Source organism: Egretta garzetta, unplaced genomic scaffold (genome assembly GCF_000687185.1).
Source record: "Egretta garzetta isolate BGI_Z169 unplaced genomic scaffold, ASM68718v1 scaffold18, whole genome shotgun sequence".
Classification (NCBI taxonomy): domain Eukaryota; kingdom Metazoa; phylum Chordata; class Aves; order Pelecaniformes; family Ardeidae; genus Egretta; species Egretta garzetta.
Window position 1 is genome coordinate 3,858,090 of NW_009260616.1, and position 12,567 is coordinate 3,870,656.

General features: G+C 36.4%; 1 protein-coding gene across 3 annotated transcripts in view; it reads right to left on the reverse strand.

The window, feature by feature from the left end:
- The window catches only part of FAM184A (family with sequence similarity 184 member A), a 52,073-nt gene that overhangs the window by 22,495 nt on the left and 17,011 nt on the right, over positions 1-12,567 (reverse strand). For all 3 annotated transcript variants that reach the window (XM_009645234.2, XM_009645233.1, XM_009645232.2), the window contains exons 6-8: positions 11,146-11,307; positions 9,154-9,279; positions 8,804-8,950 (exon numbers count right to left, since the gene is read on the reverse strand). In XM_009645234.2, coding sequence (XP_009643529.1) covers positions 8,804-8,950; positions 9,154-9,279; positions 11,146-11,307 — 435 coding nt within the window. The remainder of the gene's footprint in view (positions 1-8,803; positions 8,951-9,153; positions 9,280-11,145; positions 11,308-12,567) is intronic.

The window sequence follows — 12,567 nt, forward strand, 5'->3', positions numbered from 1 at the left end:
GGAAAGAGTTGTATTCCCACCTCTATTTCAACAACTCTCCTAAAAGAGCAGAGTTCTCAATTTAATTGGGCCAATTTGTGTTGTGGTAAAGCACAGATTTACAGATTTGAAAATATTCCAGCTTTGGGTTTGCTTACTGTAATGAACAGTTCCCATCACGACTACTGTCACAGGGGCCATACTTGGTGATCAAACACTACCATTTTCCTCAAAAAGGAAATCTACGTTTTCACATTTTCATTCAGTTGCATTGCTTCCTGCAGGACGTTAGCTTACATGCGTGGAAGTTCTCTTATTTCATTGTTTCTCTTGACTAAAAATTACTTTCAACCAGATTACAGAGGCTTGACACCAACTTTCTTCATGTCACTGAAAGATCACTTATGTAACACTTTTTCTCATTGATATTTTGATGTCAAATTGTGTCAAGATCTGACTTCAGTATACAGTTTACTGAACTTTCAAAATACTGCTGGCAAGAGGAATTCCTGGGGGAAGGTCCAACTTCATCCATTGCATCAAAGCAGATCTCGGCTGCTACACAGTCTTTGCCTCAGTTTAAGAATGACCTCCAGCAGATGCTGCTAACCTTTCTGAAGAAGAAAACCTATGCACATCCATCAGACGTTAGTAAAATAAACTAGTTTCCAAGATGCCTACTGAAGAAGCTGAAGGGACCTTTGGCATAAGACCATTTTATCCAGCTAATAACAACAACCACCACCCCAAAACTCTCCCTCGAGATATGTCTTCGGTTTGAAAAGACTGATTTGTCAGCAGATGTACTATCTCTGGCGGCGCAGTGCTTAACACGACAGATGACTCTGCAGAGATTTGGAAAGCAGCTGTTTCCTACTATGACGTTTTTGTACTTGGCTTGAGGCTTGTGACAAGCTAGGAATGGAAGAGCTGCATCAAAGTTTGTCCTCTCTAACTGGTAAAAAAAAAAAAAGGCAGTATTTAGAGACCCTTCCCTCTCTCACACCCCAACAGTTTTCTGTTGAGGAAGATGAAGTATATATAAGGCATTCTCAAATGTATAACTGTCTCTGGGATCTAATTGGTCTTCATTTCCTCCTAGTTTTGTAGCAACCCTGAGCAGAAGGTTCTGTGTCCAGGCTATCACAAGGTGGGGTACTTATCCTGTTGCTTTAAAAAGAAAAAACTTTTCCAGCGGTAGGAGTCTACCAAACTGCTAGGCAAAATGCCTAGGTATTTGCACATATTTTTACCTGTTTGGATTATATATTTTTAATCTGATAAACTGCAGGTTCAATAGTCAGGGGAAAAAAGAGGCTCATTTAAATCTCCTGATAATTTTTAAAGTTTTTGGAATGGTACCAGAGCTTTGTTTCATTTTACTTATTTGTCATAACACTGTCAGGATTTTAAAGATTATATATGCATCTTGGCTAATCCTTCCTGGAGCACAGAGGTATCTGTCAAGAAGTACCCTTAATCTATAATTTTATTCATCTGCCGAATTTCAAACAAATTTTGCCCCACCTAATAAGTCATCTCTCATTCCTCCTACAGTCCACTGTCTTTACTGGTTTTGAAGCTATGCAAAAGCTACTTGAGCAACTGTCTCTTGGAGCAAAGAGGCTAAGGGTAATGTTTTAAAATGAGATTCTTGCTGGAGTCTTTATCATACATTTAAGGGAAAAACATATACAGATATAGGATTACAATTTTGCTTGGGGAATGGTATTACTGTTGGATTTGGCTTAGATTTCTATTTACTAGTTTTGGAAATATAAACTTAACTCCAAATATAAAATTAAACTCTTTCCTGACTCATGCATCATTAGTTACTTACTGTACTAAGAATTTAATGTTCTTTTGATCCATTGACAGGTAGAATTAAAAAGTCTTTCAGTCTCCTCCAGATTTACTAACTCAAACACTGCCAAACAAAAACTGGTAATATTAAATCCCAATTAAAAGTTTATGATCAGATAGACAAGTTTCTTTGAAGATATTGTTATTTCAGGCATCAGCTTAAATTTAGTTAAATACAACACCATGAAAGAAAAAAAATTTAAGCGAAGAAGAAACCAAAAGAGAGATGAAAAAAAAACGTCCAGTAACACATTTATTCTTAAAACAGAGCAACAAAGCTAACATTTGATAGTATTCCTATTGTATCCCCCTGAAAATACTTTGAAAACTCTGATTTGTTCTGTTGCTTTTGTTTGCCTGTACTGCTGAGTATTGCTTCATTGTAAATGGTCTTTAATGAATTTCCTCTGTTACATTCAGAATCTTTTAAACAAAGAGTGAAACAATGAAGAGAGCACAGTATGGGCTTAATGGGCTCACCATAACTAAAAGCTCAGAGAAAGAGATAGCACAGCTGAGCGCTAGGCATTTGTTTTCATGTTGAAGCTTCAGACAAAACCACAATGGCCAATGAGGAGTGAACAAGTGCACCACTCAATCTTCAGGATCACATCTCTGCATAGGACAAGGAGCCCAGAACAAGGGGGATTCTTTATTGAGAAGTACAGACAGTCACAGAAGAGGGGGAGGCACCCTCAACTGATGGCCCTCTGAGGGCTGCAGTGACTCTGGATGACGTGATTATTCACATGCTCATGTACAATAGTTTTTGACCTGCTTAAAGCATAGGTTTCTCACTTAGAATACAGGAGTACTGATTCTTCTAAACCAGTGGTGAGTAGCAGGATGTTTATGGACACTGGATCTAGGCATAAACTCCCAAAGCTCCCCCGATTCCCCAGGGGGCCCACAGAAGCTGCAGCACAGTCCCATTAAGACCACAGTTTTGAGAGCTGTAGTCACTTCTGAGAAGTTTCCAAGAGCTGAAGGAAGTGGTGCCCCTTTGGAAAAGCAATAAATATCTACAGATGAAAGAAGAGACATAAATCCTCATCCTGAACTGCATTCCAGGTGCACTCTGCTCTTCGCTCCCTCTTTGGTGTGGTTTTTCTTTTTATTCTTTCAGATTTCAGTATTTTAGATTTCTAAGTGCTTTCTACATCTCGCCCCAAATCCTTTACAGTCCACTAGATGTCATCGTAGCCTTACTAGTATTACTGAATACAAGGATGGAGAAGTTATTTGAAATTTACTTCCTCTCTGTTTCTGCCAGACAAGCCTTTACACAGGGTGTTCAGGACAACATCAAGTAACAGAAAAGCAGAGCAAAATGATTCTGTGCTACAAGTCAATCTCCCTGCTTTCAGGAAACTGATACAGGTTACATGCAGGTTATTTGTTGTAGAAATTTCCAGCATCCATTCGACAGCAAATCTTCTAAAGCAAGGATTACCCAGGTTGTGGAACAGGCCAGTAATCCCTGTGCTGGGGAAAGAAAGTAGCGTTTCCCCATTCTGCAAATGTGGATGCACATCAGCTCTGCGATAAGCACCTCCACATAGGCAAACAAAGACAGAGCACTAACTGCCCTCTGACAAAAGCTTGGTCAACCACCCTTTTACAGATGTGCACAGGAGCTCTGTGACTTTTCTACAACACTCCACTTCATGAACAAGAGTATACTTAGTGGCCAGGGTTTTAAGATTTGAGTTTGAAATTTTCTAAAAAATTACAATTTGAATAATGTCTAAATCAGAAGGAAATATTTACATTTTGATATAAATAAAAGTTTCCCGTATCTACTTTGACAGTTTAAAAGTGAACACACCTTCACAGAAACAAACTCTGAATAGGAGACTTCTACAATTTTTTCAAAAAAGAAGAGAATCTTTGCAGCAAGACAAATAAACAACAGCTACCAAAGCGTATGCGGTATACTTTTGTTCATTCTCACTGTACCACTTCTAGTATCTCCCTTAATACAAGATGGTATCTTTGTGTGCAAAAAGTTGACAAAGCTAGAAAGAATGTCACACTAATACTTCGTCACGTAATAGTATGAAGCTACATAAGAATGGAAAAAAATGCTGACAAACCCATTTATTTTACTGGAATGTATGTTTTACTGAAAAGTAAGGAAGATGGGAGAACCAATATTTGCTCAAATATAGAAAAGCCCATCTACAATCAGAATACTTGATTCAGTTTACGGAAAGAAAGATCTACCACAAGAAGAAATAGGTAAGAAGAGTACAGGTCTTAACCTGTATGTTTCAGTACCCGGAATTGAAGGTTGCGCAACATGGAGAGGCAGAAGAGAGAACACGCTCCTGCTTTAAAAAAGAAAATTCCTGCTATTTCATCCATGGCTGAAGCCTTCTCAACAGTAAAATGTTTTTAAGAAAAGCGTTAAAAGCCCATTACACAGCTAAGAGAAATGGAAAAGCGCTTGCACATCTGAATTCACTACATATTTCATGAAGAAACTCTCACATGGATTGATATAGAAGTACTGAGTACAATTTACAGGAAAAAAAAGGAAAAGCAGTTTCTTTTTATGTCTTCTAGAACCATTTCTCATATCAGAGATAAGACCTACTCACTTGGTCTCTAGACACTGATCTATTTAACCTACCAACCACATTTAACTGTAGATGGTAAGCTATGCTTTGCAACCGGCAAGAATGTGTTTAAGCACTTAATCAGCTGAATAGCATTTTCTCTCAAGAGAATTATTTTACTCATAATAAAGCTATACTGTTAGAATAACAATAATCCTACCTGCATTCTATGAGGGACCACTTAGCATTACTGGTATGAAAGCAACACTTTTACCTTGCTTTATGCAAGACCTAGATCTCACCTATCATATGTGCAACAACTAGTAGAAGGCAGAAAGTCATGGATTAGTATAAGATAATTTAAAAAAACCAAACAAGCTTAGTACACTTTATGGGCATACATTTTTTGATTGAACATTGTTTATTTTATTTTTTAAAAATTGTTGCCATTTGTAGCTGTGTCCATTTGTTCATTTTTTCCAGCACCACTCAGCGGCATTCCAAGATGGGCATACTCTATGTTGTATTTTTCTACAGTTTAATTAACTACACTGTGTCACTTCTCTCTATTCATTTAAACCTGTTTTTTTCCAACACTGTGCTTACATAACCTTTCCTATACTTCAAGTTAGGTGCTACACTGCTTTGTAGCTTGTTTTTAAATCAAATCTGAGATGCATCAATATATATTAGAAACTTGTGTACCCATATTAATACGCATTTCATTTCTGAATTCAGCCTTTCTAAACAGCATTTGTACAACTAAACGGTGAAGCTCTAGACAGTTTCTCAAGATAAAGACCACATGTATACCACATTTTCTGTCAAGTTAGGAGTTTAGAAATTATTTAGCAGACACCTTGGTCTTGTGTTATTTTGATATGTCATTGTATAGTACTGCCAGTATAGACCAGAACAATGCTTCAGGTGTAAAAATCTGAGTTTCAGAAAAAGGAATTGGATCTCTGCTCTCTTCCTAGTTTTTACACAGACTTCATGGCTTTCAAATGGGTTTTAAATGCATCTTCTCACTAATGAAGACTGGGGTTGGGTGTTACAAATTCACAATTTTACACCCCTACTGCAGTATCTCAGGTTGTTCTAGTTCAGTGTAGTTGAAAGAAGACAGGTATGAACAGATATCCTTTTGATGGACTGAAATTTGAATTCTTCCCACTGTTGTTAACTTTTTTTATATGCGTGTGTGTGTAACAGCAGAAGAATCTTGCTTTCATTGCAGTCTCCAGTCTGTTTAAACTAGCCTGTGAACCCTCTGGGATAGAGTCTTATTGCACATTTACAGATTGCCAATCACAGCTAGGCTTATTGCAGTAGTTCCTGTAGTGTGAAAGTGGGCTCTCAATGCGGTTTCCACTCAGATTGGCATCACTCTAGATTAACACAACCAAAGTGTACAATAATCTTTGCATTACGAAACACATAACAAAAATCTTCCACTCTTCCATAATGAAAATACTATCATTGATTTTCTTCTGTGATGAAATGGCTGAGGGGAGAGCAGCGGATGTTTGCAACCTCGACTCCAGTGAGATTTTTTAACATCCTTGTATCTGACTGTGTCACAATCCAGATGGGTGGCTACCAGATAGATGAGAACTGGCTTCATTATTGGGCTGAAAGGGTAGCAGTTAATGGCTCACTCTATCTGAAAGCTTGTACAGGTAGAGTTCCCTAAGGTGTCTGTTCCAGGTCCTATTCATTTTAGTACCTTATCAATGACCTGGAGGAGGAGACAGATAGTATCCTCATGGAGTTTGTGGATGACACCAAAATGGGAGGAGTAGAAGGTGGAGCATGGGCACAGCGGAGGGGACACAATACATTGAAAGGTAGGGCTGCCACCAGAGGGACCTATATAGGCTATAGGTATGGGCTGACAGGAACCTCACAAATTTCAACAAGGACAAATGCAAAGTCCTTTATGTGGGAAGGACTAAACCCCTGCACTGGTTCATACTGGGCTACAGATCTGCTTTGCATAAGCTAGTTGATGGTAGGCTAAACATGAAGCAGCAGTGTGGCCTGGCAGCAATGAATGCCAGCAGCATACTGGGCTGTAGCAACAATCAGTAAATTGAGGGAAGGGATCAGTCCATTTGACTTGGCACTTGTTGCACATCAGCTGGAGGCACACTCTGTCTCCTCTTCCAGTCCATTCAGCTTTGGTTGCCCCAGTACAAAACAAATGTTCATAAGCTTGAACATATTCAGTGGAGAGATACCACCAGAATGGCTTGGGCAGGAACATCTATCCTACTGAGGGAACTAGGTTTGTTCAGTCTAAAGAAGAGAAGGTTTTGTGGGACTTAATAGCTTTCTAGTACCTACGAGGTGGTTAAAGAGAAAGTGGACCTAGACTTGTTACAGTGGTGCACAACAGGACAAGGAGAGACAAGGATCATAAACTGAAACAGAGTATGTTCTGTCTAAATATAAAGAAAAAATTCACTGAGGATAGTTAAGCACTAGAAGGGATTATTCAGAGAGGCTGTGGAATCTTCATCCTTGGAGGTTATTCAAGACCTGACTGGGCAAAGCCTTAAGCAACGTGGTTCAAATTCAGTGTTGACTGAGTTAAGCAGGAAGTTGCACTAGATGACCTCTTGAGGTATCTTCCAACCCAAGTAAGTCTCTGATTCTATGATCCAGGTCAGTGCAACGGTTGCACTAGACGACCTCTTGAGGTATCTTCCAACCGAAGTCTCTGATTCTATGATCCAGGTCAGTGCAACTCTCAGAGGCTACCCTTTGTGTACTGCAGTCAGGAGGCACTACAAAATCATTTCTCTAAGAGTTAAGTTACCCTTCTTGTACACTATGTTGTAGAGTTCTTTCTCCTCCAGGTGTAACAGGTAAAATGTAAATTCTTACAGAGGGAAAGCTTAATTCCCTACCACCAACAATCGACTTTTTGATCTTTATGAAATACCTATCCTACCCAAACACTGGTATGGAAAAGCATAGCTGGATTTTAAAACAAGAAAACAAACAAACAAAAACCCACACAGTGAAGACTCCCAGGGTTCAGTTTCTTATTAGCCCTCTGAACACACATGCTGTTATGAAACGGTGCAGCTCTTTGGTACAGTAAAAGGAATGAAGGAAAAAAACCAACCATTTTGCATATGCAGACCATTTCCTGTGTCTGCGAATTCCCCAGTAAAATTCTCCTTATTACAGTTAGCTTTCTGATTCCAAGATTTCTTCCATATGCAGAAAAATTGTTTGTTTGCAACATACTAATTTTCCATTCTGAAATTGTAGGTTAGATTTATTATGGTATTTTTAAAAGGTAGAGATAAGTAAAGTATTTTAAAAGTATGTTAAAACTACGGAAAGTTTAACATATCCCTTTCAAATTCTACTTTCCTAGAGAAAATGCTATTTATAGGTAGAAGTAAAGAAAGTAAAGAAAGCTTGGGTAAAGGCAGTAAGTGAAACTTAAAGTCAGATGAGTCCAAGTCTTATTACATTCATGCTGTAAAAAGTAACAGACCAAGAACTTTGAAAATCTCCAGCTTTTATGAGTCTAAGCCACAAGATATTACAAGCTTAAACTCCCTTGTCAGCAAAATAAATTGTTATGTGTTCCTATAAGAAGCTGTATAATCAAGAGCATGTTCAGTTATTAGACTTCTCAAATTAGACAGCAAATTAAAAGCCATCCCACAATAATACCCTGAAATCGCAGTCATTTAATGAGTTCCAAAATCTGTTTCTCTTACTTTAAAATGTATTTGTTCATTATCAGCTATTCTTTCAAACAGTACTCAATAAAACCAGTTCTATAGCATTTATGGTTTGGAAAAAGTACAAAGTAAGTATTTTCTGTGAATTATCTAACATAACTGAGTTTATAAATACAAGTTACAATTAAAAAACTCAGTATTTATAAAAAATTATCCCAAAATAATGTTCAAAATCACTTAAGAGAAGACATAGCTGTAATAAATGTGTTGTAGAAACTGAGGGGCATTTTGACTTTTCAGTGACTTGTACAGTGTCATTATTGTAAAAATACAGGATATCTTCAAGTCCAAACAATTAGCATTGGTAAATATTTATAATAGAATATGTGAGCAGACAGAGAATGAAAAAAATCTTATGGTGAAGAGGTGAGACTGTCAACACCCTCCCACTCCCCAAAAAAATGTAAAAAGTTTTATTCACATTTAGTGTAGAGAAGGACATTCACATAATTTTAAGGTACCTTCATATATTACTTTAAAAGTTTGATAATGATTAGGTTTAAAAATCATTATGCTAACAAATTTAATTTCAAAAACAGATGTCACAACCAATTTCATGCAGTTAATTGGTAATAACCACCAGCAACTAAATTGTAATGGCCTTCCAATTCTCAAAGAGACCATCATTACCTGGTCTAAAAGATCTTCAACTTTTTTTTGCCATCCATCCCTTGCTGCATTTTTTTCACGTTCTTTCAGCTGCAACAGCTGAGTCATGGCTGCCTTCTTATCCTCTTCATGCTGCAGCCTCAGCTCTTCACGAAGCTTATTACATTCCTGTCTAAAAGCAAAGGTCAAATAACTAAAAAGCAGTGGACCTTAAGCAAGAAGTGAAAAAAGAGTTAAGAACTCTGTAATAATTGGAAAAGCTTAAATAACAACGGAAACCTTTGCTTTACATTTCATTTGCTATTACATTTGCATGTAATACATTTTCAGTTCTTATTAAAGAATAAAAGAAAAAAAAAAAAAATCAATACTTGCCGAAGATTTTCTGTCCATTTTATTTCCAAGTCACGAGCCATTCTGTCAACTTTGAACTTTTCCTCTTCTCTCATGGCAGCAATCATTGCCTCGTGCTGTTGTCTCTCCTGATCTAGTTCTCCCTGCAAACACAAACTTCACAATAGAGATTGATCAGCAGCAAAAAAGTATATCAAACCTTAAACAAGCGTATTTATAATAAAAAGTGTCAGTTACAATTGGCTCATAAAACTTGAACTATAACTTTTCAGAGTGTAATTCCTAATTACACACAAATAATGCTTATATATCTGCCCATATTTCTTACTTGTGGAACAGAATTCTGCATTCCTATAAAAAGCTGTAAAAAGCAATTTTCCAGTAAGTCATTCTGGAATTAATCTTTTCAAGTACTGTTACACTGAATCACAGAATAATTTATGTTGGAAAGAACCTCAAAAGGTCATCAAGTTCTGTTCAGTGCAGAACTAACTTCAGAATTAGAACAGGTTGCTTAGGTTCTTGTCATGCATGTTTTAGATTATATATTTTTTTAAAAAAGCAGCAAATATTCAGTATTTGAATTTCAAAGCTTGAACTATCTGGATTTCATACAAAGCTCATGTATCTTCTTTCTGTTTCTTGACTGCTAGAAACAGTGTTTTACAGTCTGAACACAGAAAAAAAACTTTAAAATTCCTTTCAGCTTCTGTTCAAATTTTACCATACTAGAATAGTATTAGGTACTACCTAGAAATCATACTTACATTAATGTTTTTCAGCAGTGCTTGCTTCATTCATGAGAAGCAAACATGGCCACCTAAATTTAATTAAGACTTTTTAAAGTGACAATTTTTCTGTAGATTTTTTCATTTATATATTTCAAAATCTCTTAAGATAAATGTTATTGCCAGTAACCTGGTATATATTAATATTTAAATGTTATAATAGGTGAGAAGAATGCTGTAGTTCATATGGAGGCTTAGAGGAATTACAAAGAATACAGAGGAAGTCATAAACTATAGTAGTGTGAACATCTCATGACTGTAGCTGAAAGAAATAAAAAAACCAAACCAATATCCTGTTTCAGGCTGGTTTTGTTAAGAAAATAACACCAGTATGAGAAAAGATTCAGGGAGGTTTTGTTTTTTTTAATATTTGCTGCTCTACTTCAAATATTGCTGTGATCTTGTAAATGTACATTTTTTTACTGAGGAAAGAAAAAGGAAAGGTTATACTTAGTATTAAAGTCAATGAGATACTGACAGATTAACTGACAGTTCCAGTTCCTTCTAAGCCAAATAAAATGGCAATATATTTGTGCTTAGACAAATTCATTGCTTCAATCGTATAAAGTGGTCACATTTTTCTGGATGACAATCTGCTATCTTTCAACATATCATAACATATATCTTTAAACTATTCTCAAGCATCTTCTGAAATTCTAGATTTGAGCCTGAAATGAAGACCGTGCCCGTTATTTGAGGAAAACCTGGTATGCATGCATAAAAAAAAATTAAAAAGGTTTCAATGAATTCTGGAGCTAGTCAGCTCTGGATCTTGTTTTGCACCAAGACATGAAACTGGAATAGCACTGGTGTAATACACATCCTTTTTACTTTCTTATGAAATTCTGTTAAGGCTCTGGAAAATCCAATTCTGGATATATTTTGTACATACAACTTTGGCAGCTACAATTTATATTAACCACAGAAAGACGTGCTTGTAGCAATACCTGTTAAATACTAAAAGTGTTCTGAAAAACAAAAAACACCCCACCTCAAAACAACCAACCAACAACAAAAAAATAAATACCCAAACCAACCCATCCCAGTTTTCCAGGTTTTTTTTCTCTCTGCTTGAAATAAAAAGAGAAATCTCTCTTTTAGTGAAGCCGTATGAAGTTCCTTCAATAACATGTACACTGTAATACTTCTTGCCATTTTAAAAACAAGACCAAAGTCACTATACTGTACTTCGCACAATTTATTCTCCAACATTATGGTTACCTCAACACTATACAATGAATCTGTGGTCTCTCGCAGCCTCGCTCTAGTTAATTCTAGTTCTTTCTGGAGTATTTCCTGAGCTTCTTGAAGACTGGAGATATGTCCTTCTGCAGTACCAAGGCCTTGTTCACTTTTTCGTACTAGGTCTTGTAGACGACACACCTATGACAAATTAAAAAAAAAAAAAAAAAAAAAAAAAAAAAAAAAGGTTGTAATTTTCAGCCAAGTCATCCTGGTGTCATTTTCTTCCAGTGTTTTCTAATTTCAACCGAGACAAATTTTTATTTGCACAGCCTGTTCTCCTTTAATATCACTTAATGTTTCTGTATTAAAAACCAAATTCCTGTAACATTATAAAATCAAACGAAGATTCAATTAAATGATTTTTACAAGTCAAAAAAATATCAAACGTATGTTTGAAGCATTTTGCAATGAAAAATACTACATAAGAGTTCTGAAATTACCTGTAACCTGACTGTGAGAAAGCATATTTTATGCAAATCAAAATAACAAGAACTGCTATTTCAAAATATGTAAACTCTAATCAATGGATAAATTAACCTGTGCTAGGGTGTATGTTTCTCTGTTTTCAGATTGCTACCTGTCCATAAATTAGCTCCTTTAAAGCTCAATCTAATATCTGTACAGTTTAATGTGATCATTTCCTTAACTGCTGTGTAATGATGCACTTTTTTCTGCCTGTTTGTGCTTCAGCTTCCCATCTGTAAAATTATGATATACTTCTTTGCTTCAAGTAAAAATATTAGAGATTGAACACTGTTCACCAGCTATAGGAAAGGAAAAGCTTTTTAAATATGTAGGCTGGAAAAACAGAATAATGGGAGGCAGGGGGGACCAAAGGACAGCAGCTAATGGGAACTGAAGTTTTTGCAGTAGTAGTCTATGCCATTACCTTTGTACATTGAGATAAATTAATTCACAATGGGACAAGTGTCCCAAGAAAAGACTAAGCTTTGATTTGCAGGTATGAACAGGTAACAGTCATAAATACTCTTTCTGTTTGTTAGCATAATTATATGCAAATACTGTTTATAACATACACAGGCACTCATACACATACACCTCTCCCAGAACCCTCCCCCTCTGTATGCAACCCATGGAGTGCTTAAAAAGAAGTACTTCTCATTCTTCTTAGCAAAGAATCCCAAAATTTCTTTGGCATAACAGATCTCAGAGAAAAACTAATGTAATCTTGAGCATTTGTCTACATGCTCCTTCGCATTATACACAAACAATTAGTAATTTCCTACAAAGCACTAGTACTTAAAGGAGAATCCCTATGTGAAAAGCTGCCCCTAAAACTGTATTGGTATCATCAAAGTGCACCACTGTCCATGTATCTGGTAGCAGCACACCACTTGCATGAAACGTCAACAGCAGTTGTGTCAATCTAAAGGATAC